Source organism: Micropterus dolomieu, linkage group LG15 (genome assembly GCF_021292245.1).
Source record: "Micropterus dolomieu isolate WLL.071019.BEF.003 ecotype Adirondacks linkage group LG15, ASM2129224v1, whole genome shotgun sequence".
Classification (NCBI taxonomy): domain Eukaryota; kingdom Metazoa; phylum Chordata; class Actinopteri; order Centrarchiformes; family Centrarchidae; genus Micropterus; species Micropterus dolomieu.
This window is the reverse complement of record NC_060164.1, coordinates 21,503,934-21,525,585: the sequence shown is the minus strand read 5'-3', so window position 1 is coordinate 21,525,585 and position 21,652 is coordinate 21,503,934. Positions and strand designations below refer to the sequence as shown.

Below are 21,652 nucleotides of genomic sequence, written 5' to 3'. Positions count from 1 at the left end.
GAAAAAAAAAACTCTCAGAGAGAGATCTTCATTGAACACTGTGCTCAAATTATTTCAACAGCACTAAAATTGTACTAAATACCTAGCAGGTATGAATGTGTGTTGATTGGTAAGAAAATAGTATTTGTCCTCAGGTGACATGTATTATAATAGAGGAGGATAAGATTGCATGTCAAATCAAGAACATTTGATTTCCTGAAACGGTAGATAATAAGAAATGTAGCCCGCATATTTACGCTTCTTGAAGGAACTGTAGTTTGTCTTGTTTGGTCTCAGTGATGCACATTAGTTTTTCTGTTAGAAGATGTTCCTAATAGGCCACGGAGACCGCCAAAATAATCTTTAAAGTCACACTGGGGTATTCGCTCATCTCAGAGTTGTAGAAAAACAGCTGAAAAACCTCCCAGCACTTTGCTCTTAACCTTTTTATTGCCTTTATTCGTCCACGCCTCTCAACTTTCTTGTGGGAAAACTGATTTGCATTCAACAAGCTTCTCATACTCCTTCCCCTCCAGTTAACCTGAGGCTGAAGGGAGAGTCCAGCTCAAACTGTGTTTTCTTGTTCACATCACACATTCCATCTATAATCTATAGCTTTAATCTACACCTTTGCTATGTAGTTTAACCGCTATTTAGGCTTGCAGGTTCCAACAAAACAGGATCAAAGTAGGTATGTGAGTGAGCAAGCAATAAAACATTACAGCATGACACACGATGTTGCTTTATGCTTCCATAAAGTTGGGAAACTCACAAGACAGAGGGGGAAATTTTTTTTAATCAAAATCGAAGCAGCTAAGGCCGAACATTCCTACAATCCTACATTTCCCAAATTGCAACCATCTTTTTGTCAGTCTATCCGTACCTGGGAACTGCCAAAGCTTTTCAAACTCAGCACCCCAGGTTTGTAACACACACTTTCTGTTGAAAATGTGTAGTCTCTAATGCCCGACTGATAAACCCTGATGACTGATCACTTTGGCATTTCAAAACTCCTCCAGAGCTACAGACATTATACACCTGCTTTCACAATCCTAGTGGTACTAACCATGACTGTTAAACTGGCCTTGATGCGTCAGACCATTGTTTTGCAATTGTTCTGTGCATAAGGCTGGAGACAAAGCAGAAACAGAAATCACCCCCAGAAAAGTATAAATAATGTATTTATAGTTACTTAGTTAGGACATTGCAAAAACCTTCGACTATACCTTTGAATATACTTATAATAGTTTAATTAAAACTTGTGCTGTATATGCTCTGGCTTAGCAGGGGCTGTTGAAACATCAACATGTTGCTGAAAAGTTAGTTTCTTTTACAAAAGAACAGTCTTAAAACCACACGTTGCTTAAAATCTTTATGTATCTTTTTTTTTTTAAATGGCAAGCTAATGTTTGATCGATGTTTGAACAGAGCGTTGAGTAGTCAAAATTCTGTCAAATCAATGAACAGCGTCTGTTCAAGGCTAAGCAACTAAGCAGTTGCAGTAATGCTAAAGTTGCTTTGTGGGTAAAATAGTCTATTATTGTCTTAAAGCTGACTTTGCATGAGCTAAACAAGGGAAACAACAACACACAGTACATACCTACATAAAGGCACACACACTGTTCTCCACAATTAGAGAAGAACCTGTCATCAAGGCCTTTCACTGCATGCACAGACCTGAACTGGGAACCATTATTATGAACTTATTTTCTGACTCGGTTACACATGCTTTCGCTGTGTTGCTGTCAGAAATGGGCCACTAATCGCTGGCACTTGTTTTAGATACAAACGTGTGATTTCAGTTTTTATCCCAGCAGATGTACGAGTACAGTTGATTTACAGTATTTGTTAAAGTGCTGGGAAAATACTCAAAATCCAGTCTAAAATGCATTTATTGACTGTTTTACTATTTTTACTTTTATGTAATGTTGTACAATTCAAAAGGTAAAGATATTAAATGCAGGCGTACAGTACACCAGGACACTAGACTCAAATAACATTTACAATCTCTCAATACACAGCTTTATAATAGATATAACAATATCAGTTACATGGTTCACATGGTTGCTGGAGCAACACAATATGTTACTGATGATCAAAAGAAGGCTCATGTTATGGATTAAACAGATTATTTTGTAGTTTGTGCACAACAGACATACAGGAGAATACAGCAACTGCCATTTAAATTGAACAATGCAGCAATTTGCAGATTATTGATTCAAATAAATCTGTTTAGCATCGAAGTCCTGCACATACGCCCGACTCCTCAACTGCGCAGTTTTAAATCCTACTCACCTAAGTTATGTGGAATATTTATATTAGCCGTGTAATGGCTCCGTTCCTGTTTTACGCCTAAGATTCCCATAGAGTGGTTTATGATTTAGACCCAGTGGGAGCAATGGGAGTCATTCTGTGTTGTGTTTCTTTGCCCCAGTCGCAGGGAAACAACAGTAAAAACAGTGTAGTAAGCAGCAGCAGCACCAAAGACAGCAGCATGTCATCTTCAGCACCAATGGTACCTCATCTTTATTTGGTTTCTTTCATGTTGCTTTTTATGGCATCATTTCATTGTTTCCATCTTTTTAATGTTTAGTTCTGTCTCCTCCTCACCTTTTTATTCAAATCCCATGTTAAGTGAAATCTTCTCTGTACTACATCTTCTCTCTCGTACTTCATCCTCTGCCTCTTTGCTTCTGTATTGAACACAAACTGTGATGTTGGCTGTGGACGGCCCTAAAATTGAACGAGTGGTTTGTGCGTTTGTGTCTCTCTCCTGGCTTGTGTTTTACCCAGACCTCCTGTGGACACACTCGTATATATATTTACACAGTGCACAACACTGACAGGTAGACCAATTACTTTCATTTTGTGATACAACAGCAGATATTTCACACAAGTTCTGCTCAGCTACATCCTGGTGACTCCTTTGTTTAACAGTGTCACCTAAGCTTTATTGGTGGTTTGTCTTTGAAGAAGAACGGGGTTATAGCAATTTATTTGAAAGCCGAACTCAAAAGCTTCAACCTCTCCTCCATCAAATGACGGCATTTTACAAATTGCTCTTCGATATATGGATGAGGACTTCTGGGTAAAACAGGAGCTGGAGTGGAAGTGTAACAGAGAGATCATACTTTTATCAGGATGCAGCCCCTCTGTTCATATTTGCAATGGGATTTATTTACAACATACAATAGAACTTTAACAAGGGATGCCTCCGATTTTAAATATGTTAGCAGAAAAGATGTCAAAAAAATAGCAATTTAATGAAAGCCAAACCTCTCCTCTCACCAGAAAGTGCATCAGTAAAGTCCTCTGTGAGACCAAACTGAAGAAGTGTTAATTTTTAAAGGTAGAAGGATGCAGTCAAAGTGTTTATATCATTAAGATCTTTAAGATTATGTTCTTACAAATTTAAAATAAATCTATATAATTATTGGACAGATGTTAATCCAGTCTGATACAATAGCCTTGGAAGTACTAGATTATAGTCCTTACTAGTTCACAGTGTAAAGAAATAATTCAACATTTTATTGCTATTATTATACAATATTCACTTTTTTGGAGAGTAAATTGACAAGATCAAGACCACCTTTATGTCTAATGTTAAGTATTTAGCTTAGCATTAACACTGGAAGCAGGGAAAAACGGCTACCCTGGTTCTTTTCAGCGTGTAACTGCATAATCTTTAATTTAACTGTCCAATGGTAACAAAATCCACTGACCAGCACCTCTAAGCGCAGCAATTAACATATTTGAGACTTGTCTCCGTCATGAGGTTTACCAGGAAACTAGAAGAGACCTCAGTAAAGTCCGGCCAAGAAATTGTCCATCTAATAATGTCATGTAAAACCACAACGTGTTATTTTTATACTTTTCACATATTGTTTTAATCATTGCGCTTTAGAGGTGCCGATAGGTAGATTTTTTTTTTTTTTACCATTGGACAGAACCAGGCTAGCCTCAGTCTTCAGCCTTTGTGCTAAGCTAAGCTAACTGGCTGCTTGTGGTGCCTTTCAAATATTAGAAGGTATCAATCTTCTCATCTAACTCTCTGCAAGAAAGTATACATAATGCCCGTTATTTTCTACATAATGCCAGGGCTGAATTCTGCACCAGCAAATGCCAGTGAGCTACATGCCAAACAAGCAAAATTAAGAACGACACTGGGGTAAGGCATTGAGCTAAGGACTGGATTTCCTCAGACTGCTTTAAAAATTCCAGGCCCATAATCTGGGCGCCTCTCCGCTGTCTGGGTTAAAATGCCCCCCAAAGTACTTTAAACTCTTTAAATTCCCCTTAATACAATATGTCATCGAAGGGGCTGCATGTTTTAAGGTTGTAGTTCCCCTGGATGTTTGGTCCAGGGTTGATCAGGAGTCTGAGTGTGTGACTGACTGACTAAACCTATATACTGTGGATAACAATGCAGTACGTGGAGCTCTTGAATTGCTTTGTGCTGAACGTTTCTGTGGCTGGGTCAAGGTTGAGGATGAGGAGTGGCTACACAGACACACATTCATCACGCAGATTCACAAGGTCATTACTCACAAGTGTTCATGGCATCGGATAACGAGGAAGGAGATTTCCAGTGTTACTGACAGTAATTTACGCAATGAATATGTAGCAATAGGCTGTGCGCTAGTAAGATTTGGCATGCAGGGTTAAAAGCTAGTGTGTGTTTGCTAAGTAACAACAGCTTATGGACTGGGATAATATTGTGGCCTGTAAAAATTTTTTTCTTATGCTGACACGTTTCGGTAAACAGGCTTCATCAGACCTGACGATCATTGCTTATTCTCTCTAAAAGGATAAAAGTCCTTTGCTCTTGTGATGCCCTGTCAAGGCTTGTTTGCAAAAACAAGTCATTAGTGGAAAACTGTCCATAGTATTGAGATTGTTATTGAAAGCTTGCTATTCTGGTTCATTAATGCATCAGTGTTTGTTTGCTTTTCAGATATTTCTGTAAATATTAGTCATTGAGTCAAACGTGTCATAACAACTGCACTCACACTTACATGCACATACAATAACTCACAGAACCCTCCTCCTCAGTCATGGCTCTCAATTTATGTTCATGGCTGTTTTCCTGTAGGCCACGATGCTGGTGAATGGGGAACAGACTGACACTGTCATCTATTTAATCACCATAAATGCTCCACAGCCACTGTACTGTACCCCCTGTGCTTTGTTTTGGTGTGCGCACATGCATCTGTTATGTATGTATGTCGTCATGGAATAAGTTTGTATTCCCTGGCATCTTCCCTGGTGCCACCATAACCCAACCCCTCCCTGCATGGTAAAGTGTCTCCTACCTCCCCCCAGGAAGCCCAGACAACTGTTGTACACAACCCAGCTGACGGCACCAAGGTAAGCCCCCTCCTCCCCCTCCCCACCGCCCCCCCCCACTAGCCACCAGCCACCAGCCACTACTAACACATGCAGGTAACTTGTGGAGGATTTTCTCTAAATATACTCCATACATTGCTGTCAAAACAATGACTCTGTGAACTTCATTGTGCACCTAATGTGAGCTGGCTTCTGTCAGCATGTTTTATTATTTCTCTTCCTGATTACCAGAAGGGATTTCACCAGAGATTTGAATCCTTTGAACTCCCTAAATCTGGAAGCAGATCAGTGCAGCTCCTGTTTGTATACCATTATGGAGCCACTGGAATAAATGTAGCGTTTCAGTGTTTTATTATAATCAATTAATCCATTCAAAAATATCTCTAGCTTGATAAATGATGCATGAAAAAACCCAAAGTAACAAAAAATGTTTATTAAAGTGCCAGAGCTCTTGTTGCTGCACTGTGGGTGATGATGGGTTATTATGATTAAACACTTTAAAGGTATATAATTATTCTGGTGGTAATTTATATGAAAGAGAAAGTCGTACACGGACCGTTTTCAATGGCAGCACATGCACACTGACAACTTTAACTTCAAATACTCATGTCAGACTTTTCACTAAGATAGGCCAACTGCCATGCTGCTCGTGCTGTTATGTTGGTGTACAAGCTTGCAAAAGACTAGAATCACTTGGGGCTGGACAATAAAACACAACAATAATTATCGCGATATAATTTTTTAAAATAACAGTATAACAAATGTTCAGTAAATATTCAATAAATGTTTGATTTTATTCACTTGAATCTTAAATAAATTAGGACTTGTTGGACTTGGATTTGTTGACAAAGACTTTATTCATTTTATAATTGTTTTGAATGTTCTGCCTCAGATTTGTGAAATGATCCACTGTTTGGCATCAAGTGTTGACCATAACGAAGAGTTTAAACCACAATTAACCATCAGGTTTCTTCAACTTTCACTCCGGAGCAAAAATGCGCCTTTAAACTTGAAAGAAATAACGATACTTATAATAATATATATATAATTAACGATATTGAAACATATGAAACTTCTTATCGCGATAACATTTTTGGCCATACTGTCCAGCCCTAGAATCACTAGATAATTAAAATTCCAACACAATTGTCTTTAATTTGACACGTCTCTCACAAAGACTTTTACACTCTTAACATGCACTTCCTGTTAAAATTAGCCACACAGTTTCAAATTGCACACACACTTTGTTGCTCTGGTGCGTGTGGCTCTCTGTGCTTCTCCTCGCTGCTGTCCTGGCTGGTTTGTGCTCCTGGGAGGGAGTTGTCCACCCGTCCATCTGTCTTGTCAGGTTGTCTGTGTGTCCGTATGGTTAAAGCGTCAAAGGTTTTGCAACCCTATCTCACTTACACATAAAAAAACATTATTGTTACTATTTCTCTTTTCTCTCTTTTATCCATTATTTTCTCTTTATTTATCTTTATTCCCCCCCTTTTTTTGTCCCTCCTTTGTCTCCGCTCTGTCTGACAGGGCTCCACAGAGAGCTGTAATAACACAGAAGAGGAGGAGATGAAAGGTAGGAAAGGTACTTGTCCAACTTTCACCTACTCTGCATGCCTGTTTTTGTTCACTTTAAATGTTGTCCAGGTTGTGTCCCTCTGTTGAACTCCAGATCAGATAGACATATTATAATATATGAATATATTTGAGGTAATGCATGTCTGCTGGGTAGAGGTTTCAGGCAACTGTCAACTCAAAGAACTTCAGTCAGGGTCATGGATGCGTGGAGAGCCAGTAAATTTAGTAGTTGAAAAAAATTACAGATGCCTTTAAGCTTCACAGGAAAGACAAACAGTTGTAATGATGTAAACACTGTGCACAGCGCTCTCAAATAATATACTTTTGCTGTTGTCTCCATATACGTGTCCTGTAAAAACTACAAACACGGTAGTGTCGTGTTATCACTTGCTCCAGAGGAAAGTTTGCTCTGGTTGTCTTAAATTCTCTCCTTTCCAAAAAGTCAGTTGTGTGTATGTTGTGTGTGTACATGTGGTTCTGTTATGTAGAACTGGGTTATAATTCATTATCATCCTTAATCAGTTTTAAGAGAAAGTGAAATTCAGTTGTCCAAATTGATTATTCTATTCAGCAAATGTTCAAGTGACTAGTGTTTTTTTAAACATGAAACCTTTTTTAAAACATTCATTTGGTTAAGGTTGGATAAGGTTTTTGTAGGTTGAAAAGTAGAGCTGAAACTATTATTTGATGACAGAAAGTGGCAATTAACAGATTAGTCTTGTCAGTTTTAGGCGAAAATGCGAAAAATAACTGAGGTTCCAGCTCCTCAATTGTAATTCTTGAATACCTTAGCATTTTAGACTTTTGATCGGACAAAACAAGACATCACCTTTGGCTGTGGAAAAGTGTGATGAGCATTTTCCGTAATTTTTTCGACAAAACAACAAATTGACTAATCAAGAAAATGATCAGCCGATTAATAGTAATTGAACATTGCCAGCCCTAGTGAAGAGATATTTTAGACTTATGCATTTTCTCAGCTTGTTTAGAGCAGAGTTTATCTGCCCCCAAGTGGCTGAAAAGTATCGAATAATGCAGCATGAAAAGGCTTTGTGTAATTTTAATAATCATCCATCAAACAGTCCAATGATAAAGGTATTTGTATGTAAAGCCACCATGTTTATAATTTGCACATTTCTGACTATAAAAAACCCAGTGTGACAAACAGCAATCAATACTGTAACCCTCTCCACCCACGGATCCAACCTGAGAAGAATCAACGGAAAGCAACCAATTTTCGCTCCCATCACAATTTAACAGGATTGTTTAATATTTTTAGAAACAAAAACTTTTACAATTATAATTATTTTTAAAATGCTGTAATCGCATAAAAGCTCAACACGTAGTAGCCTTTAGTCAGGGTATACACACTGCTCTTACAGCATTTACCTCCAGATATGCAAAGGCTCAAATACAGGATCCCTGTATTCACCTACCGTTGCCTACAGTATGCAGGTACCTGTGCCTCATTTTGATTGATGGTGTGTGTGAGTGTGTGACAGCATTACACTAATCGTCTTCAGGTTGAGGGTGGACCCCTTAGTGTTTTCAGGTTAATGAAGTAGGACATTGCTACCTGCAGCTTTCCCTGAAAAGAGGTAATCCAGTTACTTAAGGCAGCTTTCTGTGGGTTTACCAGCACTCGATCTTATAATGGATTATGGAGGCTGTAGTTCCTGTTCTTTTCAGTCTTTCTCTGAGGTTGGATGCACTTATTTAAAGTTGCTTTGGATGAAAGCATCCGCTAAATTAATGTCACGTAATTTGTCTCGTCTACTTTGAAATACAAACTCAAACACGGCTAGCTCCTCCATGCACAACATCTGAGTGTTCCTCCTCTAATTAAGAAGAAAGTAACAGCATGTCACACATTCTGCCACTGCATAACAACAATTCTGCTGCCTGTTGCACCAGCAATGTGCAGATGTAGCTTCATTTGAAAGTAGTGTGGGAGTAAAAATGGGTTTCACCATACAAGTTAGTTAATGAGTAGGACTTGTTGCTTGTGCATTAAGCTTCTGAAATTTTACCACTTTAGAGCACATGTCACCTGCAAGGTTTGGCTACAGCGGCTTGTACAGATCCTTATTTTCTGGTGGTGTGTTGTGATTTACACTGTAGTGTTTAAATAAGTCAATTAATTGAATAGTTGATGGATGGAAAATGAATCAACAACCATTTGAAAAATCAAATCTCAACTCTTGTCAAATGTAAAGATAGTGTTCCTTTGTTTTTATGTGAATTAACTTTGAATAGTTTGGGGATATTGGTCAGTTCTGGGCTGTGGGAACTTTTAGGGCTGCAGATAACTATTAGTTCCTCAATTAGTCATTTTGTCTATAATATGACAATGAAGCAGCAAATCTTCACATTTGGAAAGCTGGTAATATCACATATTTGGCTTTTGTGCTTTAAAAATTAAGAATAGTTGCAGATTAATTTTCTATCGACCGACTAATGATTGATTCATTGTTCAAGTGTTGCAGCTGTAGTGTTTTTTGTTACAATTTTCTGTAGAAATTTACAGACTAAACAACTGATTAATTTAAAATGTATTGATAGATCTGCTTCAATTGAGTTCGTATTATATTGTAGAAACATCCTCTCAGGCTCCCAGTCACTGTGCATCTGTTTTTATTTGTGTGTTTGTTTTGGGATGGGGGCAGTGGCTGCCCGTGAGTCTACTAGTACAGACAGTGCAGTGATAAGCCAGTGCAGCACTATTGAGGAGCAGATCCAGACGCTGTCTCCTCACTGTCTACCACCATCCTGTAAGTCAGCAGCAGTTTACCTGATTCAGCTCTCAGCTCTGGCCTTTGTGTCCTGACCTTTCCTGTCCCACAAAAAAAAGAAAATCTACCCTACAAGCAAAACCAGACATTTTGGCATTAAAAAGGTGCCACATAAATAAGACTAAAAGAAAAATGTAATCTCTTCCCTTCCACACTTACCACACTTGTACCCCTCTGCCCTCCTGTGCTGCCATCTACTGGCACCCAGAAGCAGTGTTCATACAGTCTGTCAACTCTGTGCTGCTTGATGGCAGAAGGTTTGAGGAAATAAACTGACTCTATGAACACATGTTGGGGATTTGCTAGCTGGCTTTTCTGGCTCAGCAGCTGCATGTTCGTTAAAAAGTGAACAAAACCCTTGCGTTCATCTCTGCTGGTTTATTCTATGTTCAGAGTGTTTTGCATGCAGTTTGTGCTTTTCTGGTTTGATGTATTTCTAATATACATTTCTCAATCTCTGCATTTCTGTGGAATTTCAGTAATGATTTGCCTTCTCCCAAAGAAGTGCAGTGGAGTACCTTGGAGTGGGTCTGTGTGTGCACAGTAAAAGATTTTTCAAGTGTCTTAGTTGAAGTATTTGTATTTGAATGCTTCTCTCAAGCAGTTATTAGGGCATATTTTGAGCTATGACATTTTAAAAATTTGAGCAGCAATCTGAGCAGTGTCCAATTTGTAGTTTGCACAAGTAATTTGTTTAGTTAAAGAGGGTTTACTGAACAGAATGATGGAAATACCCCCCCCCCCCAAAAAACCCCCCCAAAAAACCTATAAATGTAATCGAATTTTGCAAAGACCGAACTATAGATTACCTGATTTGTTTTTGTTGAGACTGTAATATTTAAATTAAATTTGAGAAATCCTTTAGCACCCAAAGCAACCAAATGTGGGGAAAAAAATTCAGTTGTTTGGCACATGGACTCCCGAGCGTTACACACATCAGATACTTTTCATTCTGTGTTTAACATTGAGAGTGGACACTGTTGTGTTTTACCAGAGGCGGTGCCCATGTGGTGAATTCATTTCAAATCTCAGAGGTTTCCAGTAGGTTCAGGGAAAGCATGAGGAGCAGTATGCGTTTGTTCAACTTCCAAATGATTTCTGACTGTTTAACCTCATGCTTGTCTTCCCTCTCATTCTTTCGTTCTTTTTCTCCGTTTTCAGCTCGTAAACAGGAGATAATAAAAATGACAGAGCAGCTGATTGAAGCCATCAACAATGGCGATTTCGAGGCTTACACGTACGTTTGCAACTTAAACTTCTTTGTGTAGAAGTCATCTTTTAAGTGCCTTGTTTGAGGCTGGGTAAAATGCTTGTTTGGGCTTCAACACATACCTTGATCTCATCACAGCTTTCTCCTCCTTCACCGCAGGATAAATTCTAAAGCTAAAGTTTATTTCTGGTTGTGCTTTCCTCTAACAGGAGAATCTGTGACCCTGGACTGACTTCTTTTGAGCCAGAGGCTCTTGGAAACCTGGTGGAGGGCATGGACTTCCACAAGTTCTACTTTGAGAACTGTAAGTTGCTCATTGTTGTTTTCATTTATTTGTGACTCAGTCTTCTGTAGTCTATTTACTGTAGTGCTTGATTGATCTTTTTAAATCTACAGGCACACAAAAGTTGGCCTTTGTTGACACGAGCTCAGTCTAAAATTAGTATTGGGTATTTATAAAAGTTAAAAAAATTTATATTCTAAAAGACATTATTGGGGGTTGGGGAAGAGACAGATTAATAAACCAAATTATAAAGCGGTGCTGCTATGGAAAGGAGTACCCAGTGTCACCTGAACAAGACAGCAGCTTTACCCAAATTAAAGGTGCCCTATGGAGTGAGGAAATTTCCTAAAGCCCAAGTTGACATATTCAAACAGCTTACTTTGATGTATTGAATTTGCTATTATAGAACAAGAACAACAACTCAGCAAATATTCACGTTTGAGAATCTGGACCCAGTAAATTTGGGGCATTTTTGCTTAGAAAATGACTTAATCGGCTATTAACACTGTTGCAGATCGTATTGCAGCTGTCCTTTCATCCATTCGGAAATCTTTGGTATAAAAAGGTATCAGAGTGGTGGTGGTATTAACCTCTTAAAATCTGTAGTGCGTCTCTACCTGTCCAAACAAAACTTTAAAGGTTCAAGTAGAGATTCCAGAGTTTCCAAAACACAGCTAATGTCATGCTGAATTTTGGGGGAAATATCTGTAGAATGATAAGCGAGACAACTTTAATGTGTCCATTTATTCAAATGCATTTAATGTCAATGTGAAATTCAGTTATCTAACAGTGAGCGCCTCCTGCTGTTTGAAGCTGCCAACATGTGTTGCCTATAGAAGCTGTCTAATGTCTAAATGCTCTCAAATCAGCTATACTTTGACACCTGACAAGTCCATTTACAAACAGCTGAAAATGCACATTTCATCCCTACAGTGCTGAGTAAAAACAGCAAGCCAGTGCACACCACCATCCTCAACCCCCACGTCCATCTGATCGGCGAGGAGGCCGCCTGCATCGCCTACATCCGCCTGACGCAGTACATGGACAGCCAGGGCCGGCCGCGCTCCTGCCAGTCAGAGGAGACGCGTGTATGGCATCGCCGCGATGCTAAGTGGCTCAATGTGCACTTCCACTGCTCAGGGGCACCAGCTGCACCCTTGCAGTGAACTGACAACCCAGGCCCAGGTAAGGTGAGAACACTTCACTATTACAACAGTCTGAAGCGTGCAGTAACAGAAGCCTTGAGTCAGCAAAGTTTGTTGTAAATCTCCCCCTCCTCCCTCTTAGGTGGGCTAGTCTCAGACCCAGAACCTATCTGTGTCCACCTTGAAACTGAAGCAAATATCCGTGTCTCCAGTAAATTGAAAAGATGCTTAAGTAAACAGTTAATGCTGGCAATCTGTAATGAACAGATAAATCTCCTTTCTGGAAATTATTTGAAAGAAACTTAGGATTTAGGCTTGTAAGTTTCCTGGATTCACTATTTACTATTAATTTACTGTTTTAAATAGTTCAACATTTCGCTACAGACAAGTTAGATGAGAGGTTCCAAAACTGCTGCCACGTCTGTGCGATTAATATGGAGCTTGATTCTGGACGTTATTAGCCTAGCTTAGCATAAAGACTAGAAGTGAGGGGAAGCAGCTAGCCTGTCAGGGGAAAAAATATGCCTACCTTCAAACACATTTATTTTGTTTGTTTGATCTGTACACAGACAGAAACAATTATTTGGGAGGGGCACTTCTGTGCCACACGTGGCAAACTCACTGTCACTAAAGAACTGTGGGAAGTCACCAAGTAGTTACAACACGTAACTCCCCGTAAAATCTATATTTTATTTTTTTTTTATATTTTTATGTACAGAGCAATAAAACAAGATAGAACATGTTAAATTGTGAGATTTAGAGGTGCTCGTAAGTGTGTTTTTGAATTCAAGATAGTCAGGCTAGCTGTATTGTCAGGCGTACAGTCTTTATGTTAAGCTGAGCTAACCACATCCTAACCATACATAACACATAAATATTTTCCAAATTGTCGAAGTAATACTTCGATGTAAAAAAACAAAACAAACAAAGGTTGATTAATTCAGCATTAAAGGGCCCGTTCAGCCAAATTACAAGAAACACATTTCTCACTTAGCCCTAGTGGTAATCTAGCCATGCAGAAAGTTTCTGCTAAGGTTTTGAGATATCTGTATCTGAGACTTCCACCACCGCGTCAGTACAATGGAATTTATTTTGTGGTGTTCACAGTTATGAAAGGATTGTCAAACCATCCCCCTGCCAATATCCAACAGCAGGGCCTGAAGCCCTGTGGTGTGAAATTCTTCATTTTTGAATGAAACTTTCACAAAAACAGCATGGAACAGCAATGTAATTTTTGTTAAGCACAAACAATATTCCCTTTACCTCAACTTATTTGGTGTGAAGGTAGAAATCTTAGCCAGATATCTCAAAACCTCAACAAACTATCTGCATAGCTAGATACCACTAGGGCTAAGTAAGGATTTATTTATTTTTTTAGTGCTGGGCAACGATTAAAATAAAAATCATGATTAATCGCATAGTTATGCACAAAATTGAATAATGAATTCTAAAGTAGAGTATAGTTTATAATTTAAATGTACTGCTATATACACAAAAGTGCAATAACGTGGTTTGCAAACATTTTAAACAAATCAGTTGTTTTTTTTACCAGCAGTATTCCCTTTACACAGTAGCAATAAAATATTTCTTGTAAATCTCAATTTAAACATTAATGTAATCAAATGAAATATATCACCAAAGCTATTTGCCACTGCCAGGGCATTACCTTTTATCTAGCTTGTTAAAACACGTTAGAGTCCAGAGCCACGATCATAACATCATACAGGCACCTTCTGAGCAACATATATAAACCTGTGCTCTTGATTTTTTATTTTTTTTCCCTGAACAGGTATCAGCAGAAACATTTTTGATTTTGACGTATGAATATGCACACATATGATCTGGACCATTAAAGATTGTGTCCTGTTGATTGTGTCCATTTATATATGTATGCACTGCAACAAGGTATTTGTTGGACGTATATAGTAATGTGAAGATTTTAACATTTATAGTGATTTTTCCTCTTGTTCTAGAAATTTTATAAATTTCAATGTTAGTTTACAGTTACATTATTGAAGTATGAGATTATTGTTTTTTGGGTCATATGTCGTATGTATTAGGTTTTTTCCTCTAGTGTTATGTTTATTTGCTATTAAGTTATTTGTCTATTGATATATAAGGCATCAGTAAGATTTGCGAGTGTCTATTTTTGAGTGCATTTTAAGATTGTTTTGATGTACATACAGTATACAGAAATCTATATTCATCTCATGGAAATATGAATGAATGTTTTGCAATGGCTGCCTTATTTTATGAGGAAGTAGGTGATTGGTGTAGACAAATAAGTCACCTCCTACAAAAGATGGCTTCTCACTATGTATGTGGTGTAGTGTAGGTGTACCGAAATTTTGTCAAAATATTTCTTTTTGCAAGTTAGACTGTGTACGGGAGTTTTTCCTTTTCTAAAATAATAAAAACTGTGTGAGGTAATATAATTGTTAGCATTAATTAATGCATTAACGCGATAACGGCTTAACTTGCCCATCCCTAATTTTTTTGTAAATTAGGTGAACGACCCCTTAAAGACATTTGCACACTAACCTTTTGATTCTTCCTTCTGCAGCTTTGCCTGAACTCTAAAGCTGTTTGGAGCATTTAATCTCCATGGTCGGATTGGTGCCTGGATCCTGGCCAGGAAAGAGTCTGCTTGGAAAGTTATGAAAACACAAAAGTGGGGGAAATTATACATTATAAATTTAAAAAAACAAAACAAGAAAAAAACACAACCATATTTCAAATGCTTGACTGAATGACCGACCAACACCAATCCAGTCCAACCCTAGCTAGATGAGGTTGGGGCCTGCCTGATGTCACCCCTTCTTGCAGATGGTGCATGCTTCTGGTGGAGACACGGGGGTGACGCTGTCCTGGTCCTTTTCTCCCATGGCCTTTATTTCCCTTTGTGTGTTTTGTCTGCTGTCTCCAAAAGTATTAACATGTTAAAAAAAAATAAAAAATGAGATTTTATATATATATATATATATATATATATATAAATAAATAAAATGAGGGAAAATGTGATTATTTTTTGTTTTGTCTTCAGAGCAGCAGAACATCTACTTTAGTAGAAGTTTTGTTTTTGTCAGTTATATGAGTGGGGTGTATGGGAATGTGAGCAACTAATATTTACTTAATATCAGAATTTAACACCCATTTTATGTGTTGGGTTCAAACATCTGTACACAATCTTTTAACAGCAAAGGGACCTTTTTATTTTTATTGTCTTTTTGTATTGTGTTAAGCTGTTTTTATCTCCTGAATAATGTATTTTAAAGTATTGTGTTGAAAAATTATACTTTTTAATAAAAAGGTGGATTTTATTTAATAGGATTGTGTATAAATAGATATTTATGTAGGAGAAAATTATTTAGGTGTAGGGAGGGGAGTTGAGCATGAGTGGGTGTTGTGTTATTTCAGATTTAAGGTCCGGAGGTGTAAACACATACACACTCAAGGTCCATTTATTCAGTCTTTAGGGCTGAATCTCTTTCTCTCTTGAGCTTTAGACACAACATCCAGGCCAGCTCATCCTGAAGTTGCAGAAGGCCTCCATCTGCCTGCCCTGCAGTGTTTTGAGTCACACTAAGAGGCACCATCAGTCAATGTCTAAAGCTCCTCGCATCTCTGAATTACCTAATCTGAAAGCACGGACTCACACTCACAGCAACTTTTTAAATTGTCTTATATCCGTTTGTGTATTTTTTGATGTGAAGCATGAATTATTTGAACTATTTAATGGCCTGTACTGTTTTTGCACAGACACTTAAGACTTGATGCTGTTGTGCTCGCTCTTCTGAGGGAGTGAACCTTTCTGCAACTTCAGGTTACGCTCGCCAAAATCCTTTCCTTTCACCCTACCTCGGCCGCCCTACTTCCATCATTCCTGCCTCTTACACTCTCCACATTCGTTACTGTTGTGACCTTCACTAACCAGCCCCATTAATGTCTTAGTAGCACCATGCCGTGTGGTGATGATGATGATGTCACCCTATTGCCTGTCTCTTGTTCTGATTGTGTTCTTAAAAAGTTTGTATGTTGTCCGTCTTGGCTTGCTGTACTTCTATGTGAAGTCCTGGCACTATAAAAAGCATGTTAAAAGGGAATGCAGCCGTGGGATTGGACAAGACAAAGACATGATTAGACGAGGGCTACGCTTGCTTGAAGGCTGTGGGACCTTTGCTGAAGGCAATCAATGGATTTGTCCCTTTTGTCACAGTTGTAAATGTAGTAATTTAGTGTTTTGATGTTGATATTTTTCAGTTGTTTTAGCCAGAACTATAAAAAAAGAAACATGTTGAAATGAATTGCGGCTGAGACTGCCACACCCCTTTTTTACTGTCCCCTCACACTCAAACACACCCTGAATTTTGAAATCTTGAGACAAAAATATTAAATGCACACCTGTGGCTAAATATATTGGAATTCACCAAAATATAAACTCATGAAATCAAAGATTCTCCCTTTAAAGAAGACAAAACATATCTCTGTCAGTGGTTAAACTTTGCAGCACTGTTTTTTCCACTAGTGTTGTAGAAACTTTGAGTGAGTGACCAGCAGAGGGTTGAGGCTGTCCCGTCTCTGCTACGCTGCTCCATAGTAACTCATGCTGTAGCTGGTGGTCACCTTAAAGCTGAAACCACGATGATGCTTCAAATCATTGCATATCATGTCTTTGTATGTATACTGACACAGCATATTTTAAAAAAAAAACAAACAACGCTGTGAATCATACGTGAGACTCACCCTACTGTATCAACTGCCCATGCTACTTTGAGTGTTGTGACATATCTGACATGCCATAAAAATTGTGCCCTTCCTCACCCCCTACACGCACACTTTTTTGCACCATGACAACAACGCGTTGTAAAACCAGTACTGAAACTATGTGATGTTTTTTATGGCTCTAAGTAGTTCTGTCTGTGCTGTGGGCTCTGGCCCAGTTGTCTGTTGATGCCACCAATCTGACAAAATGCTTTCTTTCGTTGTGTGTGTGTAAATTTCCACACAGTCATGGGAATGTTTAGAGCAGCAAGATGCAGTTAAACTTAACAGGTTTTCTGAAAGAATGGAAACTGATCTGAGGGAACAGCCAGTCGCATTGGATGATTTTGCCAAAGTATTTAAACAGTTGGATCAACTTCAGATTTGCATTTTCGATTCTTATGAAGCCAAAGTAGACCTTCACAGCAGACATTTTGACATGTTGTAGCAGTAAAAGCACAGGTGGCCGCAACCCATTCAGTTTTGCCAGTTCCAGGGTCCTGGTGGTTCTTTCTGGAACAGACGCATCATTCATGTTACAGCTGTGCTTTTCCTGCTATGACAAGTCAAAATCTGTCTATTCTGAATCTACTCCATCTTAATAGGCAGCTGGTGCAGTGAGCCCACTCATACCTTAAAATGAGGTAGAATCTATTCATGGACACTCCTCACACGTCACAAGTTAGTGGTGAGCTGGTCCACCTGTAAGTGTTTTCAATTTAAACTACATAAGATTCTGAAGTATTTCACTGCTATAAATTCAGTGGTATTTACATTTCAACATTAACATTCTGCAGCAATTGTCACAATTAAGTATTAATTTGCTAATAAAATAAAAACTGTACGGCCTGTCTTTGCTTCCATAGCAGTACTAAAGAGTGGCCTCCCTGCTTCAGCTGAAGTGTCATTAGGATTCATTGTAATGTAATAGCATTTTTACATGACATAATTTTTATATTGTGTATATTTTCACAGTTGTGTATATAGGATACGACCAAATATAAACTTTACAAAGAATAATTTTGGGCTAAGCGCACCAACTACCTACAAGAAGTAGCTTGCTGTCTGTCATTTTGCTTCATCTTAATTTTAAAATTTGTTTTAAAATATCAAAATACTTTGGCAAATGTCCAATGTTAGATTAAAACAGTACCTGGCTGAACTGAGGGGAAGAAAAGATCCTTGAAATGCTTAAAACAATTGTTGAAAATGGATATTTAAGAACCACAATATTAAACAGCAAGACTATATATGCAGTTTTACAAATGGAAGAAATATGCATGTCTACTTTCTGGTAATTTTTCACTGTTTACTTGATAAAGAAATGAAATTCTATGTTAATTGCATCCTTGAGGTTATGAAATGGCTCAGTCTGAGATATCGAAATCAATTGATGTTATCTCACATTAAAATGCATAAAAGATTAGCAAAAACCTTAGCTTGTATGTAAGTAAAGTTATTGCAGTGTAACCTTATACTAAAAAGGGGCTACATGTGTCTATACTCTGAGTTTCAATTGGATGCTGGATTTTTTGCATGACCATACAGTTAATAAACATTCATTAAAACTATCACGTGTTTGTGTGGATAGTTGTTCTTCATAGTTTTATTATTGGAAAAGTTTAATAATAAAAATAGCATTTCAATATTGGTGTCTGTTTCTCTCAAGTTGCAATTTATAATAAATCTCTTTGTGATGTTTGCAGTTATCAAAAAACACCCAGTACTGTGGTTGATCAAATTATGTATGTGGCTGGGTGATAATTTAATGCTATCATTTATGAACTTTCAGAGGTACTGTGTAATTGAAATATGTATCTGTTTAAAGACAACTACAAGCAACCAAAAAAATTTTTTGAAGTTTTGTTTTACATGTTGAATGAATATCTACAACACTGGAATAACGTTAAATTCATTCAACATCCCTTTGATGATTTTACACTTGTTATAGACAGTATGTTGTATTTACCAGTATATTCATGATGTTGATTTTAACCATATTGACCAGCTCAACTCAGGAAAATAAATGACAATTTTTTAATGTATTTATTAATTAAAAACTAAGGCTATCCATCTTGCACAACAAATGTTAGCTTTCCATTCACACAGACCAATTTTTACAGTCATATCTATCTATATTATTCCATCTGTCAATCTGGTGTAACTGTAGTACTGACAGTAACCGCTAGGAGATGCCAAAGACCATGTTGTCATGTTTTACAACATGTAGTGAGCATTTTGCAAAATTTAAATAATTTACACCTATTAAAGAATAGGAAAACAAATTTCCAAGTCTGTCTTAAAACATTCAGGTGCCCATATGTACACTGAAACAAGTTTTACTTCCTCTAATCATTCCTCCTGTTCATACCAGCCTTTAAAAGACTCCTTCCTAATGTGCTTCGTTTCAATCAGGAGGGACTTGACTGAGTGAACAACAATTTATTGATGAGCAATGAATGAATTTGAGGATGTGAAAAGTCTTTGGCGATTAGACCACATCATGGTGACGTGGTATTTAATGAGGGGTAATGAAGCCATAGAGGTATCGAAATCCCCAGATTGAGTATAGACACCGGTGGTGGTGAAGAAAATGCTGAGGAACTTATGATGAGCTTGAACTGGGCCTGGATCTAATGAGCAAGAGGTGGATGGGGTAGAGGAGGGTTACAGCGAGTTACTGAAATGACAGCTGACAGCAGGAGAGAACAGATTTAAAGTACGATAGAAACCAAGTGATTGACTCTGCTGAGCATAAAGTATAAAGCTAGTGTTCCTAGTTCGAACTTAGGCAGAGCTTTATGTATAAGTGATGGGTGACAAAAGCCACGGTCCTTGTTTTGTGGTAAAATTCTAAATAAAAATATTCAAAAGTTTATCTGATTTAATTATTAGCCTTCAGCAGTTAGACAAATCAAGTAAGAAGAGTGGTCTTTCTAGTACAGAATTACCTCTTTCTTTATACTAAAAAGGCTGTAAATGACAAGCACTGTGGATTTGGTCCCACATCTCAATCGGAAGCCTTAGGGAAGGGATCTTTTAATGGCCAATATGAACAGGAGGAATGATAAAAGTGGTGGAAGAAGTACTCCGATCTAAGTTTAATTCCACAGCATAGAATTCTTCTCTTAAAACTGTAAAACGTCCTGCATTCAAAATTTTACTTAAAGTACAAAGGTTTTTGGATCAAAATATATTGAAAGTACCAGGAAGTATGTCAATATGTGGAACGGTTAATTAAAAAAAAAAAAAAAGTATATTATTGGAGTATTGATTCATAATTGTGTCCATTACTTTAATGTTGCAGCTGACAAAGGTGGATTTTTATCATTTTATATACTGCTGGGTAGCACATGAATTTCACCTGTGGATCAATGAAGTCGTATCTTAACCTATAATAATAATAATAATAATAATAATAATACATAATTTATTTGATTATACACTGCTCAAAAAAATAAAGGGAACAGTTAAACAACACAATGTAACTCCAAGTCAATCACACTCCTGTGAAATCAAACTGTCCACATAGGAAGCAACACTGATTGACAATCAATTTCACATGCTGTTGTGCAAATGGAAGAGAAAACAGGTGGAAATTATAGCCAATTAGCAAGACACCCCCAATAAAGGAGTGGTTCTGTAGGTGGTGACCACAGACCACTTCTCAGTTCCTATGCTTCCTGGCTGATGTTTTGATCACTTTTGAATGCTGGCGGTGCTTTCACTCTAGTGGTAGCATGAGACGGAGTCTACAACCCACACAAGTGGCTCAGGTAGTGCAGCTCATCTAGGATGGCACATCAATGCGAGCTGTGGCAAGAAGGTTTGCTGTGTCTGTCAGCGTAGTGTCCAGAGCATGGAGGCGCTACAAGGAGACAGGCCAGTACATCAGGAGACGTGGAGGAGGCCATAGGAGGGCAACAACCCAGCAGCAAGACCGCTACCTCGGCCTTTGTGCAAGGAGGAGAAGGAGGAGCACTGCCAGAGCCCTGCAAAATGACCTCCAGCAGGCCACAAATGTGCATGTGCCTGCTCAAACGGTCAGAAACAGACTCCATGAGGGTGGTATGAGGGCCCGACGTCCACAGGTGGGGGTTGTGTTTACAGCCCAACACCGTGCAGGACGTTTGACATTTGCCAGAGAACACCAAGATTGGCAAATTCGCCACTGACACCCTGTGCTCTTCACAGATGAAAGCAGGTTCACACTGAGCACGTGACAGACGTGACAGAGTCTGGAGACGCCGTGGAGAACGCTCTGCTTCCTGCAACATCCTCCAGCATGACCGGTTTGGCGGTGGGTCAGTAATGGTGTGGGGTGGCATTTCTTTGGGGGGCCGCACAGCCCTCCATGTGCTCGCCAGAGGTAGCCTGACTGCCATTAGGTACCAAGATGAGATCCTCAGACCCCTTGTGAGACCATATGCTGGTGTGGTTGGCCCTGGGTTCCTCCTAATGCAAGGCAATGCTAGACCTCATGTGGCTGGAGTGTGTCAGCAGTTCCTGCAAGAGGAAGGCATTGATGCTATGGACTGGCCTGCCCGTTCCCCAGACCTGA

At 38.5% G+C, this 21,652-nt stretch overlaps 1 protein-coding gene across 13 annotated transcripts in view; it reads left to right on the top strand.

Moving 5' to 3' along the window:
- The window catches only part of LOC123984419 (calcium/calmodulin-dependent protein kinase type II subunit gamma), a 91,674-nt gene extending 73,012 nt beyond the window's left edge, over window positions 1-18,662 (top strand). For 2 of the 13 annotated variants that reach the window (XM_046071300.1, XM_046071296.1), the window contains 8 exons: window positions 2,414-2,494; window positions 5,302-5,346; window positions 6,853-6,907; window positions 9,567-9,671; window positions 10,854-10,929; window positions 11,112-11,206; window positions 12,119-12,370; window positions 14,894-18,662. In XM_046071300.1, the coding sequence (XP_045927256.1) occupies window positions 2,414-2,494; window positions 5,302-5,346; window positions 6,853-6,907; window positions 9,567-9,671; window positions 10,854-10,929; window positions 11,112-11,206; window positions 12,119-12,351 (690 nt within the window). In that variant the 3' untranslated portion in view covers window positions 12,352-12,370; window positions 14,894-18,662. Of the gene's footprint in view, window positions 1-2,413; window positions 2,495-5,301; window positions 5,347-6,852; window positions 6,908-9,566; window positions 9,672-10,853; window positions 10,930-11,111; window positions 11,207-12,118; window positions 12,376-14,893 lie in introns of all 13 variants that reach the window. The other 11 variants (XM_046071305.1, XM_046071301.1, XM_046071306.1 and 8 more) reach the window with 8 other exon arrangements.
- Window positions 18,663-21,652: the final 2,990 nt, after the last annotated feature.